We start from the raw sequence: 27167 nt of genomic DNA, 5'->3' as shown, positions 1-27167 counted from the left end.
GCCAAAAACAGTAACAATAATGGGTCTCATTCCCCTGACCCTGAAAGAGCCTCCAATACGGTAGCATTGGGAAAGATGAGTAAGGAGAGGTTGCTAAAATCTCAGGGCTGGGACGAATGGAGACGTTACTGGTGCCCACTCGAGTAAGTAAAGTAAAGGCCCTCCCGTTGTTCATCGATTTGCTCGAGCGGGCCCAGTAACGTCTCCATTGGAGACTTTGTTGTTACTGTGTCTGGCATATCGAATACGTCACGGGGAGCTTGCAGGCTCTGCCATGCGGGCGAGATACTCTTGGTAGCTTGCCGGGCTCTCCAAGAGGGGCGGAGGAATCGAACTCGGGTCGGTCATGTTGGTTGCGTGCAAGGCAAACGCCCTACAGCTGTGCTATCGCTCCAGCCCACTTGAGTAAATCGAACAATGGGATGACAGTGATACAGTGGTGTGTGTGTGTGTCTGTTTGTATGTTGGCTTTCTGGGTCACACTCAGTGATGCTCCTGGCTCTGCACTCAGGAATTACTCCTGGTAGTGCTGGGCGGGGGGGGGGGGGGGGGGGGGGGGGGGAACCATACAGGATGCTGGGGGATGGAACCTAGGTCAGCCATGTGCAAGGGAAGTGCTTCCCCACTGCACTATTGCTTCAACCCTGAGAGCTTATATTTTATATTTTATCAAAGCAATAAGTACTCCCACACGTCAATGGTTTTTTCTGCCTTTCTTTCCTTTTGTTTCTAACCCTGGTTTCTGTCATATTAATCACTGTACTATCTCTCTGGCTTAGAAACTGATAGGAAAGTCCTGGAAAATGTTTTCTCCTTTACCCTCAGACTCTCAAGGCTCCAAACGCAGAATTATATGAATTAAGTTATAAGTAGTATTTTGGGTGTACCTAAAATAAACAAAATGCATTTAGAGAGAAACAAGAGAATGAACATTTCGCATACTGCAATTTGATTCAGATTTCCATTTTTTTTCTGGAGAAGAAAATAAAAAAGCTCTTCCCCTCATTTATGGCTTCAAGCTTTCTCAGAATTTGTTTCAGGCAGTGTCCACACTCCAGGGTCCTCCAAGTTGCAGTGAGTTTCCCACGTGGTTTTACGCCTTAGATTACATGAAGGGTGGCTCTAAGCTATCTGAACTGGACCAACCTAGTGAGCCCTAACCAGAGTTGAAGTCTCAGAGACTTAAGACAAGTTTTGATTGGTAAGGGCTAATGAGGTGGGAGGAAACGAAACAAAAATTAACTGTAAGAGTCAGGTGCACAGGCTGCAAGCTGGTGAGCCAATTTGGCTCATGAATACACCCTGCTTGAATATTCTACATATGATGTAAAACAGTATTCTGGAGGATCAGTGCTTCTAAGTAATGCTCCCGGGGACCCAGGGGCCACTTCCAGTAATACTCTGCCTGGCTGTTTGGGCCTGACAGTTCAGGACTCAGGTCCAGGCATGCAGTGCTGCTCAGATTTAATGCTGTAAGGCCACCAGCCCAGGACTCTACCCAGTGGTTCTCAGGAGTCACCAGGGCTGTACTTGGTTGTACTGGCAGGGGACATTAGGTACCAGGGATTGAACTCAGGGTCTAGTGCATGCGAGGCTGAATTCCAGCCCTTTATGCCATTTCGTTGGGCCCCAGCTGGTCCCCTCTATTTGAAGATAGGAATGCCCTTATAACTTTGACGAGCGTTTTTTTTTTTTGTCGGTGAGAGTTTCTTATAGTAGTCTTTTTTACATGTCAAATCATTGTAATATATACCTAAAAACTAGCATATCAATTATATCTCAATAAAAATTTTAAAAAGCGCCGGAGTAACAGTACGGTGGGTGGGGAGTTTGCTTTGCATGCAGCTACCCTGTGTTCGATCCCTGGCATCCCATATGGTCCCCTACCACTGCAGGAATAATTCCTGAGCAGAGTAAAGAGTAATCCCTGAGCATTGCCAGGCGTGACCCCAAAACAAGTAAATAAAATTTAAAAAATTTGAAAATAAAAATAATTTAAAAAACACTTAAAACAGCATCTTACTGAAGAAAGTAAATTGATTTTAAACTACAAGCATATCTTCTATAGTAGTTATCTAGTTCTAATGCCAATCCTTGAGTCAATCATAAAAATGGTTTAAAACCATAAAAACAAAAATATAATACAGTAAAATCACTGTCACTGTCCTGTCCTGTCCTGTTGTTTATTGATTTGCTAGAGCGGACCCAGTAACATCTCCATTGTGACAATTGTTACTGTGTTTGGCATATCGAATACGTCACAGGGAGCTTGCCAGGCTTTGCTGTGCGGGTGAGATACTCTTGGTAGCTCGTCAGGCTCTCCAAAAAGCAGGATAAAAAAAAAATCAGCATGGCAAAACAGAAAGAACAGAAGGTATGAAACTTCAGTTCTGGTCCTGGCACTTAAACTCTAGCTGGTTCATTTGTACTAGTCATTTAATCTTTTAGGGTTCATTTACCTCACAATAAAATGACAGGGTGGGAGGACAGCTGGTCTATATGTCTATGTCTCTTAGATCTCTTGCCATTCAAAAAAAGAATCATACTAAATTCAACACAGTTTTATGACATGCTCCTCTACCAAGCAAACCGGTATATTCCTTTTTTTCTTGGGGGCGGGGCAGCAGGAGAGTGCCAAACTGTGCTCAGAAGGTCTTGGGGTGGGGGTGGGGGGAGAGGTAGAGTTGATTTCTTTTTTCTTTTTGGGTCACACCCAGCAATGCAGAGGGGTTACTCCTGGCTCACGCATCAGGAGCTACTCCTGGTGGTGCTCAGGGGATCATATGGGATGCTGGGAACCGAACCCGGGTTGGCTGCATGCAAGGCAAACGTCCTACCCACTGTGCTATTGCTCCAGCCCCGCAGAGTTGATTTTTACCAATCAGGAAATTAAATGTAAGGGCCTGAGGATATGATGTTGACCAGTCCTGAGGTGCTTGGGGGCTCCAGGGCTATACCAGGAGATGTTCAAGGGACACTGTGGTTCTGGGAATGGAACCACCTGGGAATCTATTTGCTATATAATCTGCCAGCCCCTAAATTTTCTTTATGACTCTTCTTCACACCAGGCAATATTCACCTTTTTAAATAAGTCCTAAAAATTACTTTAAAACAAATCTTCTTAGATGCAAAAAAGTAGAACGGAAATAAACCAAGATGAGATTTTAACTTCAACGTCTCTACAGAATAAGGATCCCTTTACATTTCGTACTCAAAGTTTTAAATTCTCTCCCTTAACCAGGAAACTGAAAACAAGTTAACAATCACCAACAAGAAACCTCACAGTCTTGGACTATATTTGAGAGGGAGCTTTGTGCCAAGTGCAAACAAAACTGTTGGCTCTTTTGCTCACAGGCCTTGAAACTGCAGGAAAGTGGCTTAGGTATCACGCCCTGAGCTGCTTGATCTTAAGACTATTAAATGATTGTACAGACCAACTATGGAATATTCCACACCAAATGTAAAGTTGGGGAAATTATTTTGATAGAATTTACATTAAAAAAAACAAAACAAAACAAAACCAGGGCTTGAGGCTAGAGAGACAATATAGCTGCTAAGGTACTTGCCCTGCACATGGCCGACCTAGATTTGGTCTCCAGATTCACACAGGGTCCCTGGAGTCCCACCATGAATGATCCCTGGGCACAGACCCAGGAATAAACCTTGAGCACTGCCAGGTATGGTCCCAAAACAAAGAAAAGAAAAAAGTAAAATACAAAAAATACACAAACGCTATGACCACAGCTACATAGTTAGTGAATATGAAGGGGGAGGGGATTCAGTAATGAATTTCAGGAAATCATAAAACCAATATATGATCTAAAAGATAGTTTCTGTTTCCAGCCCTAAACTGAAAACTAGAGATCCAGCTCAAATTCTAAGGCCAGGACCCATCAAGAAACATTCAGCAGGAACAAAGGTCCTGTTAAGACTGAACAAAGACCACCAGAATTAGAAGTCCTTTCTTGTTTTACAATGTCCTAGCAACAGACTATTATATACACAGAAAGCCCTGATCAAGGCAGCTTGAAGAGGCCTATACATACAGATTTGCAAAAGCAACTCCTGCAAACTCCATTCCAGAGTCCCTCCTACTCCCCTAGTTTGTCTGAATATGTAGAACTGTAGCACTGTCCTGTTGCTCATCAATTTGCTCAAGCGGGCACCAGTAACATCTCCATTGTGAGACTTGTTGTTACTGTCTTTGGCATATTGAACATGCCACAAGGAGCCTGCCAGGCTCTGCCGTGCGGGCTCCCTCTCGGTAGCTTGCCGGGCTCTCCGAGAGGGACTGAGGAATCAAACCTGGGTCAGCCTTGTGCAAGACAAACGCCCTACCCACTGTGGTATCGCTCCAGCCCGTCTGAATATGCAACAGATTTATTTACCTTAGGGTACTCCTCTTCTCTCTCTCCCTGTCCCCCTCTCTCCTCTACCATGTTTCCCAAATAAAACTAATTCACTACTCATCCTCTCCTGTAACTCCTTTCTGCAATACTGGACAAAGAAGTAAGGAAACTCAGGTGATTAGGCCTCAACTTTCCTTTTCTCATAAAGAGCATAAACTTGCTTCAGCCCAAGAATCACGGCTCTCTGAAAACCTACGTGGTAGGGACAAATCCCAAGCTGTGCCAATCAAGTGGATCTTGAGAAGCAGCTTGATGGATGCTTCAGAGAGGTTGGCGTACTATCATATCCTCACCATGCACAAGCTCTCCTGCCAGTCCTGATCTCCCAGGGCACGTCACCAACAAGGATCTGGCAGGCCAAGAAGGGGTGCATACTATGGCTTCCCACATACTCCACCCGCAACAAAAAGGAAATACAACACAATTTTAACAGCTAATTGTGTAAGATTAGTTTTTCTTTTCTCAACCTCAATTATTATTTTTCGCCTTTTTTTCACACCCTGCAATGCTCGGGGTATACTACTGACAGTGCTCAGAGAACCACATGAGTTGCTGGGGATCCAATCCAGGTTGGCTGCATGTAAGGCTCTCTCCAGCCCCAATTTTTCACACTTCCATTATTTTTAAATTGACCAATGAGGAAAAACACTAAGTACACATCATTTCAATTTATAATATTTTTTTCTAGCCCAGCATTTAGTTACAATAATTGATGTTCCTCATTGCATTTTTTTCTTCTTGTCAGAATTTTTCCCATGTCAGGATGTGAGGGTGAGTTGGCTGTGACATCTGTCACCACACTGATTGCCAGGGTTGATTCAGCTGATCTGGCTGGCAGGGGTTGGGGAGTGTCCCCTTCCTCCCTCACTCCTCCAATGTGTGTCCCACCTAAAGTTACATCCACAGTCCCTTGATAGAAGAGGATGGCCTTCCCCGAATAGAGATGAACCATTCTTCAGCCAAGGACATATGAGTAGCTGTGCTTCACTGCTAGAACCTCCAAACATGCTCTCAGAATTTTCTCATGTCAGAAGAAAAAAATTTTTTGGCCAAAAATCATGTCTGTTTTTAAACATCTTGGGTAAAAAAGTCAAAAATCTAGTGCCTAAATATGATAATTGTTAGTTATGTATTTCTCAAATCAAAAGAGAACTTGCAAATTCCAGAATCTGTCCTGGAAAGGATCCTACTGAAAATAATTGTTATAGGTTCCCCTCTTCCTCCATTTTTCCTTAACTATTACGGAGCGATAGCACAGCGGGTAGGGCGTTTGCCTTGCAAGTGGCCAACATGGCCGACCCGAGTTCGATTCCTCCGCCCCTCTCGGAGAGCCCGGCAAGCTACCAAGAGTATCTCGCCCGCACAGCAGAGCCTGGCAAGCTATCCGTGACGTATTCTATATGCCAAACACAGTAACAACAAAGTCTCACAATGGAGATGTTACTGGGCCCGCTCGAGCAAATTGATGAACAACGGGAGGACAGTGCCTATTGCAATCTATCCAGCACCTCTTCCTGCCCACCCACTCACCCTTTGGATATTCGGGGAAATCAGACCCTTCTCCACTCGGTTCTTTGCCTGCAAGTCATTCATTAATTTAACAAACACCAAACACTTAAATTTCCACATTCAGATATAAAAGCAAAAAAGATTCAGCTTCCGCCCACTGCCTTTAAAGTCTAGTTAGAGGGAAAAAAAAAACCCTCAAACCAGATTGGCCATGTGCAAAGCAAGTGCCCTACCCTCTGTACCATCTCTCCAGCCCATAGGTTTTTTTTCTGTTTAAATTAAATTTCTATATATATTAGGGGAAAAATTGTTTTCTATTTTCCTCATGAAACATCATGAACACTTTGCTACACTGTTTGATATGGTCCAAAACCATGATTTTAAGAGCTTGTCTTGAAGTTCAAACAAGGGTGTATAGCTACCTGAATACCCTCCACCTAAAGGATGGTCTGTCTCTAGTCAGGAAAGGCCATCTTCTTCAACTGAGGTCACAGCTTCTGCAGGGAAGCACAGGAAGGAAAGAGGGAGTATGGGGACAGTCACCTAATCAGCCATATCAGCCAAATCACCCTGATAATCAGTGGGACAACATATTGCAGTCATTCTCACATCCTCAAAAAATGATTATTTGAGGTTGGAGAGCAAGTATGGCAGATAAGGTAATTGCCTTGCACACAGTGACCTGGGTTCAACCCCAGCACCACATATGGTGAACTCCACCAGGAGTGAACCTTGAGTGCAGAGCCAGGAATAAGCTTTGAACACTGCTATATGTGGGCCAAAAACCAAAAAGAAAATTTAAAAATCTGTATTAATTTACTAACTGGAACTACTAATTTACAACTAATGGAACAATTTATTTAAAATGTCTCCCCTGGGGCTGGAGCAATAGCACAGCGAGTAAGGCGTTTACGCCTTGCATGCGGCCAACCCAGATTCAATTCCCAGCATCCCATATGGTCCCGAGCACTGCCAGGGTAATTCCTGAGTGCAGAGCCAGGAGTAAGCCCTGTGCATCGCCGGGTGTGACCCAAAAAGGAAAAAAAAGTCTCCCCTGCATTAACATTAATACTACTGTATGCATGTTGTGTAAACTACCATAATAATGAAAAACATATATATAAAAGAACAAAAAAATTATTCACCATTTATTTTTCTTTGTTGTTTTATTTTTGGTGGGACCAAACCCAGCAGTGCTGAGAACTCAATTAAGGCTCTGTACTCAGGGATCACTCCTGACAGGGCTGAGAGACCCATACAGGGTGTCAGATGGGCCTGGGCCAGATGCACAGAAAGCAAGCACCTTACTCACTATACTATCTCTCCAGTATCCTTATTTTTTATAATATTATAAGTGGAAAATAATCCTATGGGAATTTATGAAGCTATTAAATATTTTAAATTTACATATTTAACCATAAGTATTTCCCTAAAACAGTGTGATACTTTGTGGCCCTTCAGATCAAGGCAGAGTAAGACATCAGAGAAGAGGCATTCCATCAGAAGTAGGCACAAGGATAATGGACTCACATCATCACCCTAAAGTACCAGAAAACTGTCCATTTAAGTCCCGGAACTTCTCTAAAGGCAGACCTGGTAAAAGAGTCAATTAACATTACCTCTGGCACATCTTATGAAACATCTGAGATTGTGTCAAAAGACCTAGACTTGTGCTGGACAGAGAGTATGGGTTTGCCTAACAGGCAGCTAACTCTGGTCCCAACCATAGCACTGCAAATGATACCCAAAGCACTGCCAGGAGTGATCCATAAAATAACAGAATTAACTCAAAGCAAGTCAAGTGACATATAATGATATTCTTTCAAGTTAAAAATGAGAAAAGGAATATCTGTGATGAAAATCCATGTCTAATACTGCATGGATAACATCATGCATAATAGGCACAACACCAACGTAAAATTTTTTAAACAAAAGATTACCCTTTTTTTCCTTTTGTTTTTTGACCACACTGGCTTTGCTCAGGCTTATGCCTAGGCTCAGGAGACCATATAGGGTGAAGGGGATCGAACCCAGGTTGGCCGTTTAAAAGGCCAAGCACCCTACCAGCAGTACTCACTCTCTGACCTTTTCCAGAGTTATTTGGGAGAATTAATATCTTAAAAAAATGAAAACAGACACACACACAAGGTCTGGACAACTTTCTCAATCACCCACTTCCTTTGTATCTGTCTGGTGAGAGACGTGAATAGTACACAAATTTATTTTCGAATCCATGCCAAAAGAATAGGAAAGACTAAAGAAACACATCTCTCAATTGCACTAGAAAAATCAAGTTACATATAAATCTGTGAATGTGAAATGCCACCTCTTAGAATACTGGAAAGAACTGAAGTCACTGCTTCAAGATAATGGCACAAGGAAGCCAACAATCCTACATGAAGTAATATTAAAATGCCAGGACCCGGGGCTGGAGCGATAACACAGCAGGTAGGGTGTTTGCCTTGCACATGGCCAACCCGGGTTCAATTCCCAGCATCCCATATGGTCCCCTGAGAACCACCAGGAGTAGCTCCTGAGTGCATGAGCCAGGAGTAACCCCTGTGTATCGCAGAGTGTGACTCAAAACCAAAAACAAACAAACAAAAAATGTCAGGACCCAAAGAATTAACAGTTACAGTATCTAATTACAAAGGATCTTTTAGTCCCCTAGGGAAGTATTTGCTTTACAAAACTGGAGTCACTTGCAATGTGTTGGTAAAGACAAAGCATGCATACTTACCTTACCAATGCATCTGGTTTGCTTAGCTGGTTATTAGGAATACAGTTTTCCATTAAGTCCTTGTGTGCACTTGGGCTCTTGCTAGTGCATTTCTGCTTCTTCTCATTTTTACTCGATGAGGAAGGAATGCTCCCATTTGTGGCGCTGTGACTTCGAGGTGAGGAGTTCACAACTCCACTGGCATTTTTGTAATTTTTTGAGGAAGCAGTGCATGAGTCCTCTTTCAAGAGATTTTCTGTACTTCCCACAAGATCATTATTTAATCTTTTACTATTTATATGGTTTTCCATATACTCAATTTCTTGTATTTTAGAGTCTACTGGTTGTAGAATATTGTTGTTATTTATTCCAAGATTATGTTTTTTGGCATCCTTGTCCTTTTCTTTCCCTTTTTCTCGATATTCTATCTCTGGCAAAGTTGTAGAGAGTTTTTTATTGGCTGGGATACCTCCATTGTGGTGTATAAGGATTGAAGACTCCATATCAGGTAATCCTTTGGCAGCTACAATACCAAAAACAAGCCAACAAACAAAAAATCCACACCGGAATATTTAAATGTACAAAAACAGAGTAAATGAATTTAACAAAGTGTCACATTGATATGCAAACTCACTTAAAAACAGAAACTATATATTATTCAAACTTCAATAAGTAAATCAAAATAAATTTGAGAAACTACACATTTAGAAAACTGCTATCATTTATAAGGACCAAGTTATTAAAGTTTTAACCTCAAAAATAAAATAAGCAGCTCAAGGGTCAGGGATGTATGCTTTACATGGGTAAGGACTGATCTCTGTCTGATCTCTGGTACCCTGCAGGTCCCCCGACCAGGATGGAGTGTGGTTCTGGAGGCTCCCAAGCACCAATGGGTGGGACTTGCATAGCCCAGGCCCGCAGTGTTTAGGGAGCTCTGCAAAAATGATGATTTCATAATTAATTCATACTTCACATACCCATCAAATAAACTTGTCTATCACTTGGTTGGGAAGACACAAGCAGGATATACTCCTGACAGGCCATGTTTCAAAAGATACCTCAACTCAGGGGTGGAGAGAGAGTACAGCCTTGCCCGCAGTTGACCTAAGTTTAATCACCAGAACCACAAATGATCCTCTAAACCCTGCTAGGGGAGATCCCAGAGTGCAGAACCCAGAGTAAGCCCTGAGCACCACTGAGAGTTGCTATCCCTCGCTATGCTCCCCTAAAAAAGCGAAACTGTTAGGACTGAAGAGATAGTATAGTGGCAGATAGTGTGCTTGCTTGCCTTGCACACACCTGACCCAGGTTCAATCTCCAACACCCCATACAGTACTCCAAGGTCAGCAGAAACGACCCTTGAGTGTAGAGTCAGGCATAAGCCCTGAGTACAGCCAAGGTGTGGCCCAAAGACCAAAAACCAAAAACCAAGAAAAAAAAAAAGTGTGGATTAACAAATTGTTAAAACTTCACTAAGAGGTTAAGCAAAAGAGGAGTGATATTAGATATAGGATATCCCTTCTTCGTTGATTCTGGCATTAAGAAAATTAATAGAGGGGTTGAAGAGATAGAACAGAGGAAAGGCTCTTGCCATGCACACAGCCAACCCCTTTTCAATCCCTGTGTCATATATGATTCCCCAAAGCACTGCCAGGAGTGATCCCTGAGTACAGAATCAGGAGTGAGTACTGAGCACCACTAGGCGTGTCCCTCCACTCCAAAAGAAACAAAAAGAAAATAATACATAAAAATATTTAAAAACATACGGTCTTCAGATAGTAGGTAGAAAACATCACCCACAGTTGGTATAAACAAAAATCAAACAGGGGCTGAAGAGATGGTACAGCAAGTAGGGTGCTTGCCTTGCATACAGGGTTCAATCCCCCAGCATCCCACATGATGCCCTAAACACCACAAGGAGTAATTCCTGTGTGCAAAGATAGGAGAAACCACTGAGCATCACTGAGCATCATGTTCCAAACACAAAATTTAAAAAATTATGATCAAACAAAGCAGTGGTCCTAAATGGCTAAAAAAAGAAAAAGCAATGAAGAAAATCTAGCAACCTTTAGAAAGATCTAGCCACTTTTCTGGGGAAAAAAGTTCTATTGAGAGACAATATCTATTGAGGTAACAGTGTTAGAGTAGAGACCTACCTTCCTCAGCCTCCTTTTCTTGTTTCTGCAGCATCTGTTGCTCTGGTGGAAGAGCCTGTTGAAGAAGCTGCATATAAAATTCGTTCTCTTTTTGCACTTCCTTTTGTTTCCTTAACCGCATTTTGTAGCTTACATAACTTTTGAAGCCAAAGCCCAAAGTCACCACAGGGTACCCAATACTAAAAAAAAGATAATCTAATTAGTAACTACCAATTTAAAAACACGTGCAACAAAAGCACAAGGATACCTATGACTGAAATAAAATTTAATTTTAGATGATTATTGCAGTTGAATATTCAGTTGACCCATCACTGTGTTGGTACCTGCTGTGGAAATCAAAAGGAACATGCACACAGAACAAACTCCTTGGGAACAGCAGGACTGCTGGACTGTAAGAGGACACCACAGCTACTACCGGGTACAGCGGCTTCTGTGTTACATTAACATTATGCCACCCTAGGCATTAGAATTTAGGCATCTGTTTATGGTTTGGGTTTGGTCTTTCTTTGGTGCCAGGGAATGAACGCAGGGCCTTACACATACAAAGAATGTGCGCTACTGCTGAGTCACATCCCTAACTCCAAGTGCTATTGATAGTAGCAGGGAGAAGATTTTTACAGGGACAGTCACAATCAATATTGTCAGTGTTAAGCAGCAAAGGATTTCGTCTAATTTTTAATACTAGAAGGCAGGGTCGAATTTAGGTGACTAACTATCTTCTTGCTGTCTAAGGCATACTATCACCAGCTATTCCTGAAAAATGTTTGTAAACATTGTCATACGTAAATGCAAGAATAATGTAAATATCTGCTATCATTAGTGCAAGTATTTAGCTTGTACCATCAAATTAAAACAGCTTTCCTTACAACTCCAATCTCTAGGCTAAAAAGTTGATATATTTTGATTCAATTCATCAGTAAATCTAATATAGTTTTAAAACCTCTGAAAATACTATCAATACTCTTAATAATGTACATTAACATTAAAATATATCAATTATGATTAGTCTAAATGTAGCCGAACTATAAATTTTAAATGGTTTTAGTGATCAATTTACTTAAGTCAACTGTTTGTGAAAAGAATTAAAAATGGTTTTGTTTTGGGGCTACACTCAGCAATGCTCAGGGGTTATTCTTGGTTCTATGGTTAGGGATCATGTGGTGCTCTGGAAACCATACGGGATGCTGAGGATTGAACCCGGGTTGGTCACATACAAGGCAAGCAACTTACCCATACTATTCTCTCTGCTCCAGAATTTTTTAATACTAAAAACTATTTTAGGGGGTCAGGGATCTGGCTCCAGTACTAGAGTGCATGCCTCAAAAATGTGTGAGGTCCCAGGTTCTAGCCCCAGCAAAATATTAACAGTAAATACTACTTTACTTGATTCCCATTTATCTGATTTTTACCATAAATTTTAGCAAAAATTATGTATAAAAAAATTCATAGTTCAGGGTAAGAGAAATAGTACAGGAGTTAAGTCTTGCACATGGCTGACCCCAATGCAAGAGGTCATATCCTAGACCATGACCATACCCTAGGCATATGGTCCCCAAGCACCGTCAAGTGTCAGGTGCACCAGCAAAAGCCACGCATAGGACCTGGCCACTACCAATTGTGGCCCCCAAACCATAATAATAATAATAATGAATAAAAATTTATGTATCAGATCCTGGTAAGCCCTTAGCACCACAGGGCGTGCCTCTACCCCCCCCCCCCCAAAAAAAAGACAAAAAATTTTGTATGTCAAGTGGCAATTTCCACACCAAGTATCAAAAAGAATTAACCCACTTTAAAAACTGTTTCAGGGGAAGGGCTAGAATAATAATACAGCGGGTGGAGTGCTTGTCTTGCACAAGACCAACCCAGGTTGGATCCCCAGCACCATGTATGGCCCCCTGTCAGGAATGATCCCTAAGTACAGAGCCAAGAATAGGGGGTGTGCCCCGCACTTCCCCTCACCAAAGAAAACAGAGGTAGCACAGGGCTTAAGCCTCTTGCCTTGTATGCCCCTGAATACAGAGACACGAGTAATACCTGAGCAGAGCCAGGTGTGACCCAAAAACCAAAAGATCAAACTACAAAAACATATTTCAGGACCAGAAAAATAGTTCAATGGCTGAGCACATGCTTTGCATGCAGGAGGCCCTAGCTCAGTCCCTGGCACACCGCATGGTCCCCGGAGCACCACCAAGAGCTAGAATTATCCCTCAAACACAGCCAGGTGTGGCACCAAAATCTTTAAAAATATATAAATTATGGTGCCAGAGAGATAGTAACATGAATAAGGCACTTGTCTGACCTGGGTTTGATCCCTGGCGTCTCATATGGTCCCTGGAGCACCACCTGAAGTGATGTATGTGCATAAAGCCACGAATAACCCCTGAGCACTGCCAGGTGTGGCCCAAAAACCAATAAATAAAACTAAAGTTTAAAAAATACAATTATTAAGGTTAAATAATATCTGATATCATTTATATTTCAGAGGGAGAAGTAACATTTTTTAAAAAATTAATGTTCTCTTGGAATTAGACTAAGAAAATTCTAATTTTACTTAAGCTTATGAGACTGCTGTACATTTCATTAAGACTTTTTAGAATCACTATGTGATTATAATGAAAAACATGTGGTATTTATCAGAATTAACATTGTACTAGATACTTCTCAATTCATCTTTCCCACAACTAAATCAGACAGGTTCTCCAATATTATAGGTATGAGAACTACAATTCAGAACAAGTAACATGCCCAAGCCAACAGAGTATTTAAGAGACAGATCTAAATTCAAACACTCATCTTTCTGCAAAGAAAATGTATACTCTTTACTACCTTATTATACCATATTATGTTTTTTTTTTCTTTTTGGGTCACACCTTTGATGTACCGGAGTTACTCCTGGCTCTGCACTCAGGAATTACCCTGGCAGTGCTCAGGGGACCATATGGGATACTGGGAATTGAACCTGGGTTGGCTGCGTGCAAGACAAATGCCCTACCCCCTGTGCTATTGCTCCAGCCCCATATTATGTTCTTTTCTGGGTTTGTATCAAATCCCTTATAAAAAAAAAAGTTACAGTTCAACTTACCTCTACAATGAAAACAATGAATTACAGATTAAGAATATACATAATACTCACCAATGAGCAGCAAATGGACGACAAAGGTCTACATGAAAATTTTTGAGATCTTTAAATCTAATTGCTGCTTCAATATAAACAAAGAGTATCCAGAGGGACACGGTAGGCAAACACACTCCCCTTTCTGTGGGAAAGTAGCAGAGAGACAAGCATCAGTGACACATTAACATAACAGATGGGTTATTTGGGAGACTGGTTTGACTACAGTAACTTTCATTAAGACTTTCAAACTAATTTTTTCGGGGGGGCCACACCCGGCAACACTCCAGGATTACTCCAAGCTCTGCATTCAGGAATTACTTCTGGCAGGGCTCAGGCAACCGTATGGAATGCCAGGGATCAAACCCAGGTAAGTGTGTGCAAGGCAAGTGCCCTACTCACTGTACTATCTCTCCAGCCCAAGACTTCCAAACAAATTAAAAAGCAATTTGATCCAAACTGAAAGCTTTTATATGACATTAAGGTACCGTGGCATCAAAGACAAAAATATATGGCATACGGACAGAAAATATTCAGAGTATATGTACAAGAAAGGAATCAGCACTAACATACAAAAAGCTCCTACAGATGAATAAAAAGCTACTGAAGAAAATAATTTGCAAATCATGAAAAAAAATTATAGATGTCTATAAAACATTTAGAAGCTCAACTTCATAGTGACTGGAGAGATACAAACTTTAAAACCAAGACTCCCTCCTTCCCCTCCCCCTTTCTTTCAGTACTTCCTCCTCCTCATTCCCCCCTCCCACTGGCCTTCCTTTTTTTCTGTTTTTGGGTCACACCCAGTGGTGCTCAGGACTTATTCCTGGTCCTGTGCTCAGGGATCACTCCTGGTGGGCTTGGGTAACATTTGGGATGCCGGGATTAAACTTGGGTAACCTGGGTCACCGGGGATTAAACTTGGGTCTACCCACTGCTCTATCACTCTGGCCCTATTTTTCTTTTTTTAAATGGTTCTGGGGATTAAATTCAGAGCCTCGTCATACAAGTTAAGCACACTACCACTGAACTACATTCCCTAACCTAAGACTCCGTTTTCAACTTCTCAGGTAATTTAAAAGACAACGTAAAAATGTAAAGGATAGGGGCCAACTCTGTTTCAAACCCTGGCACCACATACGGTCCCCCAAAGTGCTGCAAAGAGTGGCTCCTAAGCACATTCAGGAGTGAGTCCTGAGCACCAACAGGTGTGGCCCCGAAACTCCACTTCCCCCAAAATTTACAAATAAGTAATACAGTCAAGTTTATTCCCATGCTTGGCAATAAAATTAATTGGGACAATTTTGTGAGACTGTAAAATATAAACAAGTTATAAAAGACAAGGAAAGAAATAACAAAAGTACCTGAATTCTAAACGACTTTTTGATAAGGATCTCTGGGATGAAACAAAAGAAAATCATAAAATATAATAAAGTGAGGAACTTTAAAGTCACTTTATTAAACAGTAAAGTCAGGCCCAGAGATATATAAATTGAGTGCGTAGTAAGAGAATTTGCTTCTGAGGTCAGAAAGATAGTACAGGGATTAATCCACGTGCCTTGCACATGGCCCCAGGCTCTATACCAGGCACCACATATGACCCCCTGAGTACTGCCAGGAAATCTTTCAGCCTAGAACCAGGAATCAGAAGTAAGACCTGATTTCAGACTGGAGTGTCCCATCCTTCCCTCTGCCCCACCAAAAACAAGCAAACAACCAACAAAAAACCTGAGCCTGCTTCTAAGGAGAGCCTGAGTAGCTATAAGATAACAGGTGCAACCATTCTTATTTAGCATACAAAAATAAACAACAAAAAAGACATTTTTACAATGCAGACAAACAAAAAGCATACCACAGAAGCATGCATTTTCAAAATCTCAAAATGTATTTTTTTCAGACATTAGTATTAGTATCACCTATTTACTACAGTATTTTCTAAATTTATAATAAACATAATAAGCACATTACAGAAAAACTGAGGAAAATACTTAAGTTTCTATATTTATCAAAGAAAATCTAAACTAAACAGTTTTGCCAAACTACAACAGTCATGTTGTCCATACAGTTTGCATCATTTTTACCCTGCTTAACAGCAAAAAAAAAAAAAAAATTAAGACAAAGGCTTAATATAGTAAAGGTAAGGTAAAGGCCCTCCCGTTGATCGTCGATTTACTCGAGCGGGCCCAGTAACGTCTCCATTGGAGACTTTGTTGTTACTGTGTCTGGCATATCGAATACTCTCGGCAGCTTGCCGGGCTCTCCGAGAGGGGCGGAGGAATCGAACTCGGGTCGGCCATGTTGGCCGCTTGTAAGGCGAACGCCCTACAGGTAAATCTGAGCTCAATTCTGGGCACCCCATATACTACCCCGAGCACCACCAGGAGTGATCCCTGAGCACAGAAAAAGGAGTACACCCTGAGTAATTTTAGACATGGCTCACTCCCCCCCCACCAAAATTTTAAGACAAAATAAATATTGCTCAGTGACAATTCATAATTCCATTTTTTGTATCATTTTAAGGAAGAATAATTTTAACAACTAGAAATCAATCCAAAGTTATATAAATTACACTCATATTTGGTGATCCCAATAAGACTACAATTATTATTATTATTATTATTTTTAATACAATTATTTTTGAGTAGCAATTATCTCAAATTAAAACATATTTCACAACTGAATTATTCCAACATGCATTTCTGAGCTTAGGTCTAAAGAGAAGTCGGAATCATTTATGATATTAGCTTGATTACTGTCCAATGAACTCATTTCCAAAAGTTTCTATTAATTGTACAATCAGTTTTCTCTCAACTACTAAGATGTTATTAAAGTAATTTATGGGATCATCATAGTTCATCAGAGTCATGGATTATCTGGGTTGGAAGGCTCTCATACATTATTTAGATTATTCCATCTTTATACTGGAATAAGATAAGAAACAAACCTAAAGAGAATAAGAAGTGTAAATGGCAACTCACTAGAAACTAAGTATAGGAAAAGGAGTACAAGGTAAAACTGAAATATACTGAGTTGGAGATACAGTAGTGGGTAAGATGCTTGCCTTATACGCAGCAGACCTGGGCTCAATCTCTAGAACTGCATACGGTGTCATCAACCCCACCATGAGCTCAGATCCCTGAGCATAGAGCCAGGAGTAAATCCTGAGCACAATCAGGTGTGCCCCCCAAACAAAACAAAAACTGAGATAGAAAGAATTACTAATTAGAGAAAAGCGAACTGACTCCTTAGTCCATTATGCTAACTTATAAATAAAGTCAGAGGGGGCCAAAGAGGCAGAACAGTGGGTTACAGTGTTTGCCTTGCACAAGTCAGATCGAGGTATCATACCCAGTACCATATATAGTGCCCCATGCCCACCAGCAATGATTCCTTGACACAGAGCCAAGAGTAAGCACAGCTAGGTGTGCCCCCTCCAAAAAAGTAAAGCCAGATATGAGAAAGACAAAAAATAAAATCTAGCTTATTAGAAGACACTTTAACAGATTTGATTTGTGTTTCCTACATAGGCTAATATCCTCTTACACTGCAACTGGGCCTAAGAATCAAATTCTATACAACTGTGACATTCTGAGAGTCAGGACCCTCTATCCATACATCCCACATTCTGGCTTTCATTGGCCGAAGCTTTAAAAATATCTCATCGCAGGACAGAGAGGGAGTACAAAGGTTAAGAAATTTGTTAAGGAACGTTGACTGTGGGCATAACACTGACTCAAATACCCCCGACTCAAATCCCGGCACCACAAAGAGCCCCCAGGCACACCAGGTATAGCCCCTGAGCACAAAGTCAGGAGTGGCCTGTGAGCACAGTTAAATATGCTCCCAGCCCCCAAAAGGATCCCGTTTGTTTGAAACAGCTGAACCACAGCTCCACAAAGAAGGAAGGAGACTGTGCAGCTCTACTCTCATCAGAACACACCTGAATTAGCACATTTTGTTAAAAGAACTATTCAAACATTTTGCTTAACCTTACTTAAGAATTAGGGATATCTGAGACAACACAGTTTAATAGGCTGAGTGCTTGCTCAGCATGTGTAGCTCCAGGTTCAGGACCTGATGTTCTTTCTGAGCACCACCGAGCACAGAGTCAGGAGCAACAAACAAAAAAGGCCAAACAAAAACTGTATGGTCAAAAAGTTCAAAATAGCATATAAGGAAAAGCTGAGAAACTGAGATTCTGCAAAATACGACTTCAGCATCTATGACGGTATCTTTAAATCGCTAAATTATTAACACGAATTAGAGCTTATACTCATTTCATGTGTTTCAATGCAGGAGCCACAGGTTTGCTTCAAAAATGGTATACAGAGCCCTCCCAGTCTTAAATGTTCTTCTGGAGGAAGCCTATTAAACCCACTGAAAGATCAGTGAACTCCAAAAACAGACATGTGGGGTCAAAAGCGTAAGGAGAAAAATGCTGGCACTGCAGGAAGAACTTTCTATTTTAGCTGCCCCAAAGGAATAGTAGTAAGTTCCCTGTCACTGTAGGTTTTCCATAGAGAGAAAAATCACCATTCCCTAGGGATGCTATGGAAATTCTTGTACCAAATAAGGATTCAACTAAAAACCTTGGACATTCCTTTCAATGCTGAAACTCCATGAATATTTTTCCTATTTGGCACATGGCTAGCTTCAAAGCCTACCTAAACAGAAATCACCTCAACAACCCCTCACTCTCAAAAATAGGTGTCTTCATAATGACAGTCGCTAGTGGGAAAATCTAAAATTGAAATATCAAAATATGAATGTTCAAATTTTAAATTCAACATTGAAAAATACATTTTAAAAATACTAGGTTATAATCTAGTATGAAAAGAAATTATGATAGTAAAAAGGGTTTCATCTAAGATTTCTATCCATCTTAAGAAACTTTTAAAACTTACCTGTGTGCCATACATACTGAACCCATACATATGTGCTAGCAGCAAAAAAAAGCCATTGTATGGGGATGAACAGCAGACAAATTATATTCGATGTGAATGCTACACAAACAAAAAATACTGAGAAGGCCTAAAGGGGGAGAAAAACACATCTTAGAACTTGTTAATTTCAAACAGATTATTAAAAGCAAGCTAAACAAATCCTCTAAAACATGAGACATAATAACTACAAAGCACATTACAACAGGCTATTTAAAACATTTAAAATCAACCACGTAAAAAGCAATTTAATGCTGACTAGTACTATTTATGGCTTCAACTCAAGAAAACCTAGATCAGAACTGAGGTTGGTTCAGAATGAAATCATCTGAACTCCATAGGTTGATTACCTAAAAGAACTAGGATGCTAAAAGACAAGACTTCTCTATCAGAAAACATTCTAAAGAGCCTCCTTCTTAAAGAATAGATTGTTCAAGTACAGATGAATCATTCTATGAGTAACAATTCTATTAAAGTTAATAATTTTAATAATGGAATCTTCCTCTAGATACAACGCTACTAACAATTATCAATAGGACATGAATTTGAAACCATATTTTCAAAGCACAGATTTGCCGTCAAAAAACACCAGGTCAGGGGGCTGGAGCAATAGCACAGCGGGTAGGGCGTCTGCCTTGCATGTGGCCGACCCGGGTTCAATTCCCAGCATCCCATATGGTCTCCTGAGCACCGCCAGGAGTGATTCCTGAGTGCAGAGGCAGGAGTAACCCCGTGCATGCCAGGTGTGACCCAAAAAGCAAAGACAAAAACAAAAACAAACCCACCAGGTCACATTTGCTATAACCAAGGCACCAGCCCCGGTTTAAACTGTGGCTGCAGGGCAAAACCACACCAAAGCTCATCATGGGAACAAGGTCAGTTCTATGATCACTGATCTATGGTCTATCAGTTACTTCTCCAAAATTGTGGATCACTGACTGATGCTCTAATCTTTTCAGAAGTCTTCCCAGTCAAAACTCTTTTCATAATATTGCTAATATGTTATCTACCATTTTTCTTGCTCATTTACTCAGAAATACAGTAGTTTTCTAGAAGCTACATGTGTGACTGCAATCAACCGAGTTCGTTCAGAAGTAGGAGAGAATCTAGTTGTCTTTCTCTAAGTTATACCTTCAAAGATTTGCAAAAATGTAGCTAATCATGTTATCATTTTTTAAAGTTATTTTTCTCTTTAAAAAAGTTATTTGGGGGCTGGAGTGATAGCACGGTGGGTAGGGCGCTTGCCTTGCATGCGGCAAACCCAGGTTCGGCCAACCCAGGTTCGATTCTGGCATCCCATAGGGTCCCCTGAGCACCACCAGAGGTAATTCCTGAGTGCAGAGCAAGGAGTAATCCCTGTGCATCGCCGGGTGTGACCCAAAAAGCAAAAAAAAACCAAATAAATAAATAAAAATAAAAATGTTATCTGAAGATCAGTGAGATAGCTCAAAAGCATGGGGGCACATGCTCCGCATGTAAAAACTCTGAGTTCAATCCTCAGCACTGTGTAACACCCCACCTCTCCTAAGCACCATGGGTGCAGTCCTGGTGGCCCACAAGCACTTCCAGGGTAGCCCTATTGACATCTGGCACTGCAAGGTTTAAGTACTGAGTCTTCAGATCCACACTGGGTGAAGCATTACTGGGCTCTCTGAATACTATTTAGGAAACCTGGCCCCTTCCAAACGCAATTTGCAGGACTGGAGCAATACCACAGCCTTGTACAAGGCCAACCTGGGTTCAATTTCCAGCATCCCATATGGTCCCCTGAGCATCGCCAGGAGTAATTCCTGAGTGCAGAGCCAGGAGTAACCCCTGTGCATCGCTGGGTGTGACCCAAAAAAGCAAAAACAAACAAAAGAAGTAATTTGAAGGCTGGGGAAGTAGCTCAGTGGTAGAGGACATGCTAGGCTAGGTTTGATTTCTGACACACACAGAAAAGAAAATAGAAAAAGTAATTTGCATTAACAAAGCGGTAAGTCTGCTATGGCTGTTTGGAGGATGATTTCTCTGAAGGAGTGCTTAGACCTGGGTCCACTCCCAATGACACTTTGCAAACCAGACCAGGAGGCCACTAGGGCCACAACTGGTAGAGTTTGGGGTCCTCCAGGGCTACAGCCAGCAGTGCTGGGTGGTTGAGAGCATGTGATGCTATAATTTGTTCCAGCCCAAATTTGTTCCAACTGGGGAATTCAGTCAGAGATGTAGTTTAGCAGTAGAGCATTTGCCTGTTATGTGGAGGGTCAAGGGTTTACTCCCTGGCACTACATGCCCTCACCTCCAGTACTGCCAGGTGTGGCCTTAGCAGACCCCAAGCACCACTGGATATGGCCTTGGTGACTCCTAAGTACGGCTAGGATTAGCTTGGTGGTCCATAGGGCCTAAGCAGTGCCACAGCCTCTGACCTTTGTATTAAATCACTGGCTCAGTTGACAAGGTGTTGCTGTGAGTCAACACCTTGTTGAACCTTTTTGGGAGGCCAAATATATAAAAATAAACATGTTTAATTCAAGGATGTGCCCAAGTCCTCTAAACTCTCTCCTTGTTACTATTACTTTTAAGAAAAGTATAATTTTAGTTTAATTTCTGATAAGTAAATATGAATAGCGATAACTCACATAAAAAAAAAAAAACCTCTGTGGTGACCTCAATATTTTGAGAGCGTAGAAGGTATTAAAACCAAAAAGTCTGGGACTGGAGAGATAGCACAGCGTGTAGGGTGTTTGCCTTGCATGTGGCCGACCCAGGTTCGATTCCCAGCATCCCATATGGTCCCCTGAGCACCACCAGGAGTAATTATTGAGTGCAGAGCCAAGAGTAACCCCTGTGCATCGCCAGGTGTGACCCAAAAAGCAAAAAAAAAAAAAACAAAAAAAAAACCCCAAAAAGTCTGAGAAGTACTGTTCTAACTTAACACAATCACTACACAGTAGAGAAATACTAGAGTAGGACTAGACAATTATTATTGCTTCTATTTTCTCTCGCTCCCAAAGTCCCTCTCTCCTTTTTCTTGGAAAAAGAGGAAGCACCATGATTTGATTAGTGAATTTAGATAAAATAGCCTTAGAGGGAAGTTTCCAGTCACAGACTCTAATAGTTCTACCCAAGACAGTATTCTAAGAATTGTTAATACAATCCACTTTGGTTTCACTATTCAGTTATTGACATTTTTGTGAGACTGGTAACAAAATCCCTTGTATTTGAAAAAAAATATCATTAGCAAACATACCAGTCCCTGGTATCTGAAGGAATCATAGACGCTTCTGATGAAAAGCCAGAATGGCCACAGGTATTCAAATCTGAACTCCAGAACAAAATCTGCCAGGAGGACAAGTGCCCATACCACCAGAAATTTCAGGTATAAAAAGGTACTGGAAAAACAAAAATAAAGAATTAAAGGTCATTCATGAGAAACTAGAAAAAGAAGGTACTATTTCAAAGGTTTCTACTTAAACGAGAAAGAAAATATCTTCATTTAATCCGCAGAAAATAAATGGAAAGAAAGGTCAAAAAAGATGCTGTCATCACCATCTACATTAGAAAAGATTTGGTGTTTATTCTGAGACCCAAAACTACCTAGACCAGGACCAAAAATACTCAATTCCCTTTAAAATGAACGGGGGGAGGGGGGAAAGAGTAATAGGAAAAATTTAATTCTCACCATCATTTAAAAATGTGCTAAGTGTCTGACGGCAAAATACTGCAACACACAAAATAACAGCTTTTAAGCTGTTTTCATCAGAAGAAAATGCCATAGTTGAAAGGCTTCAAAATTGCTGTTTCCCCACCCTTCTACATCTGTTTGGAGAGTCTTTGAAATTCTCAATATACATCCCTATAAGCTTGAAAAATTGTCTTTTTTTCCCCCTTTCTCCTCTTGCCTCTCTCTATGTAGTATTCATCTGTGCCAACCAAACGAAAACCAAATGACTTCTCCAAACAGAAACTAACCCATGGAGCAGATGCCTGGCGCTACTAAGAACTAGAAGGGCATAAAAAATGTTCATTAGGGGGAAAAATAAAAACTCCTAGGGGCTGTCAGATAGTACAGAATAAGGGATTTGCCTCAATATGTGCCCTAGTTCAAATGCCCAGCACCATATGTGGCACTCTGAGCCCGACCAGGAGTGGCACCAGAGCACAGCGCTAGGAGTAAGCCAAGAACGCTGCCAAATTTTCCCCTATCCCCACAGAAAGAAGAAATTCCTAAAGTTTCCCAGCCTCGCTCTAGCTGACATGTAGTCATACACACCTAGTTTCCTCTGAACTTATTTATATTACACAGAAACACACAAACCAATCAGAATACAAAGTGCACCACTGTAGCAGCTCAGAGACAAAAATTTTTTGCAGTTTTAAATTTATTTTTACGTATTTTTATTAAAACTAAGGCACCGTGATTTGCATAGTCATTCATAGCTGAGTTTCAGGTGTGCAACGTTCCAACATCAATCTCACCACCAGTGTCAACTTCCTTCTGCTACCAATGTCCCCTTACCCCCAGTCTTCCTCCTTGACATGGATTTTAAAGGTACAAATTTCACATATTCAAAAGTTCATTCTTCCAGTTCATCAGGTTTTTTGCTTGTTTGTTCATTAGTTGAATAAAGGATAGCATTCTGCCAATTCGTTTTATTTACTTATTTAGTTATTTTAAAAGAGAGTCCAAATCAGGCTCTCCTTGTTTGTTTGTTTGTTTGTTTGTTTATTTGTTTTTTCGGGTCACAATGTTCAGGGGTTACTCCTGGCTCTACACTCACGAATTATTCCTGGTGGTGCTCGGGGGCCAAATGGGCATATGGGATGCCGGGGATCAAACCCAGGTCGGCTGTGTGCAAGGCAAAGGCCCTACCCACTGTACTATCACACTGGTCCAGTATTCTGACAATTCAACTATTAAAAAGTTCCTAATTCTCATTTGTGGGATATAAAGAAACATAGTAGGGGTGTAACAAATACCCAAAGGCAGAAATTGGTAACTGGTCTTTAGCAGGAAGTCACCACAGGGGAGGGAAGAGAAGGATAATGGGACAATTGTGAAGGGAGGCAGACACTCTAGTGAAGGGTATAGTGCTGGAATGTCTCATGAATGAAAGTTCTATCATTATCAGCACTGTAAACCACAGCACCTAAAATAAAAAAAATTTTTTTTGAAGTTCCAAATTCCAAGTTCTTATCCCAGTCAATTCAGATTTTTAAAAAGAAGTATTTAGGGCAGAGGTATAGTGTCAATGGCAAAGCACATGCCTTGTGTTTAGGAGTGTGATTTGGATTTGCGCCTCCCCCCCCCACCACTCCACTAGTGGGTATGGTTGTGGTGCTCCCCACCAGCACCACCAGGTATAGACCCCTGCAGTAACAAATACACAAAAAGAACTTTTAAGATATACAAATTGAAAATAAAATGTACTATTTTTTTTCTGCTTTTTTGGTCACACCTGGCAATGCACAGGGGTTACTCTTGGCTCTACACTCAGGAATTACCCCTGGCGGTGCTCAGGGGACCATATGGGATGCTGGGAATCGAACCTGAGTCAGCCACATGCAAGGCAAATGCCCTACCCGCTTTGCTATCGCTCCAGCCCCTGAAAATAAAATGTACTTTGACAGACAAGAGTTTTGCATGGTGTTTTGCGATACAAATATTTCAACATTAGTGTTATTAGTTATTTAAATATAACCACACAAATTTTAGGTATATTAAAAACTGAAAAAAAAAAAGAGGGGCTGGAGCGATAGCAGCACAGCGGGCAGGGCGTTTGCCTTGCATGCAGCTGACCTGGGTTCGATTTTCAGCATCCCATATGGTTCCCCCGAGCACCACAGGAATAATTCCTGAGTGCAAAGCCAGGAGTAACCCCTGTGCATCAATGGGTGTGACCCAAAAAGCAAAGAAGAAAGAGAGAGAGAGACTGAACAAAAGCGGGGAATGACAAGATTAAGCCTTGCAAATTCTCTCTGTTCCCTCAGAAGTCATCCACAGTAAAAGATGTCAACAACAGGCACACAGGATCCTCAGTGATAACAGTACTCATTATCATACAAGGACCTATTTCTAATACCAATTCTTGAAAAATTTGTCTGGACTTGATAATATATTAAGGTACTTCCCTAGAACTAAGAAACCAAAGCAAATCAGGAGAAGAAAGTTACAAACACTCTTAAATCCTAAATCCCATCTATCAGTTTCATTTCACAAGTTACGTTAGCCAGATGATAAAAGGGGTTGGGTAGCGGGTGTGGAAGTTCTGCCTCACTCCTTAAATACAACAACAGGAAAAGAGAGCAAGGCATGATTTATTAGAAGGAATAACTGAGTCATGAAGGCATTTGAAAGAGTAATTGATTCTAGATTTCCAAGCTGCTTGGCTTTAAAACTCAAAAGGTTTTCTTTTCCTTGAGTCCAGATTTTAAAGAAGAAATTATAGCCTCTCTCTAACCCACATTTCTAAGGTATTTAAGAAATAACATGGAAATGTACACACTGACTTCTCTGATAAATTCCATGGACATAGCTGAATGAGATGGGGTGGCTACCTCATCATGTTGAGTCACTGCTGGTCCCCAGGTGGTGATGCAGATTACTACCAACTCCTCTCTGCCCCAGATGCTCCCAAGGCATGGCAGTATCCTAGCTTAACCATCAACATTCTGTTTCACTATTAAGATAACATTATCCACAGAACAGAAACCTGTTGAATACTTTTGAATAACTCAACTTTTAAACCAAAGGCTGCACAAAAAGGTTCATCTGTTAAAGCAACACCTCTTTTTTCAATCCTGTAACTTCAAGGGGGTTCCTTTTTGATACTTGATCCCCCCCCCCAAACAAATGCTTTCGTATCTTTAATATTCTTTAACACCCAGTTTTCACTGGGTCACAGTTTAAAGTACATATATCCAAGGGACCTTCTTCTTTCACAAAACCATACCGTATCCTCTGCTTTCCTCATACTTCCTTTAAGATGGACTTTCTTGTACAATGCAAAGAGGTCATCTAATTAATAAAGTTGACTTTACTTTTTGAACTATTCTGGACTTCTATTGGTTTCAGTCTTACAGGGTTTTAGCAAGTACAGCTGCCTGAATATTTACTTAGCCCTCTATATTAGTATGTTAAACATACCAGCTGTTATTTTATTTATTTATTGGCTTTTTGGGTCACACCTGGCGATGCACAGGGGTTACTCCTGGCTCATGCACTCAGGAGTTACTCCTGGCAGTGCTCGGGGAGACCATATGGGGTGCTGGGAATTGAACCCGAGATGGCCGCATGCAAGGCACAAAAACGCCCTACCCGCCGTGCTATTGCTCCAGCCCCACCAGTTGTTATATTTTCATGGGTAGATGAACAAGTTAAAAAACAAGTCATCTAAAATGACTGTTCAGGACCGAACAGATAGTACAGAGGCTAAGGTACTTGCCTTGCATGTAGCTTAACCCATTTTAATCCCCAGCACCACTGGGAGCAACCTCTAAACAGCTGGGAGTAGCTCCCAAGCACTTCTGGGTATGACCCACCCCGGAGCACCATAAAAATAAATATGACTGTTCATCGCCATAAAAATAAATACAACTGTTCATCTAACTCCTTTTCTTTCATTGAAGGTTTTGGATTTGAGGTTTTTTTACAAAGAGATCAAACCCAGAGCCTTAGACACGCAAGGCATGCACTCTTGCACTGAGACACATCCTAAGTCCTCCTTCTATGCTCTAAAGGTCATTAAAATTTTGTCAAATCTGAATAGATAACATTCCAAGGAGGGTAAATTAGGGCTCTTAGTTATATATCATTCCAAAATATTTGTTTTTAATTTTTTTGCTTTCCGGGTCACACCCGGCTTTGCACAGGGGTTACTCCTGGCTCATGCACTCAGGAATTACTCTTGGCGGTGCTTGGGGGACCATATGAGATGCTGGGAATCAAACCCGGGTCAGCTGCATGCAAGGCAAACACCCTATCCGCTTTGCTATCGCTCCAGCCCCTTATTTTAAACCATAAGAAGATATTTAATTGTATTTTCATATATTTAATATTAGATATTTTTTATGATTTTCAAATGTTGTTCATTATATAAATTATGATCCAAATATTACTTTAATTGTAATCCAAAAATCACTCAACTATAAAACATCCTAAACAAAATTTAAAGAAAAATGCATTTTCCATAATAATATACCGAAACAAGGGCTAACTGACAAAGTCTTTGGTCTTAAAGGCTTTTACTCTGGATGCTAATGAAATAAAGAGGTGTCATTATTACCCTTAATGGTAGTGATTTTTTCAAAGTAGGTAATTATTACGTTACCGACTATAAT

At 40.9% G+C, this 27167-nt stretch overlaps 1 protein-coding gene across 1 annotated transcript in view; it reads right to left on the bottom strand.

Moving 5' to 3' along the window:
* Positions 1-27167, bottom strand: part of MACO1 (macoilin 1) — a 71891-nt gene that overhangs the window by 28219 nt on the left and 16505 nt on the right. Inside the window, exons 2-6 of the mRNA XM_056123277.1 lie at positions 22078-22219; positions 18813-18939; positions 13930-14053; positions 10794-10972; positions 8659-9160 (exon numbers count right to left, since the gene is read on the bottom strand). Coding sequence (XP_055979252.1) covers positions 8659-9160; positions 10794-10972; positions 13930-14053; positions 18813-18939; positions 22078-22219 — 1074 coding nt within the window. The remainder of the gene's footprint in view (positions 1-8658; positions 9161-10793; positions 10973-13929; positions 14054-18812; positions 18940-22077; positions 22220-27167) is intronic.

Source organism: Sorex fumeus, unplaced genomic scaffold (assembly GCF_029834395.1).
Source record: "Sorex fumeus unplaced genomic scaffold, SorFum_2.1 ptg000047l, whole genome shotgun sequence".
Taxonomy (NCBI): Eukaryota; Metazoa; Chordata; class Mammalia; order Eulipotyphla; family Soricidae; genus Sorex; species Sorex fumeus.
This window is presented reverse-complemented; position numbering and strand designations above follow the sequence as displayed.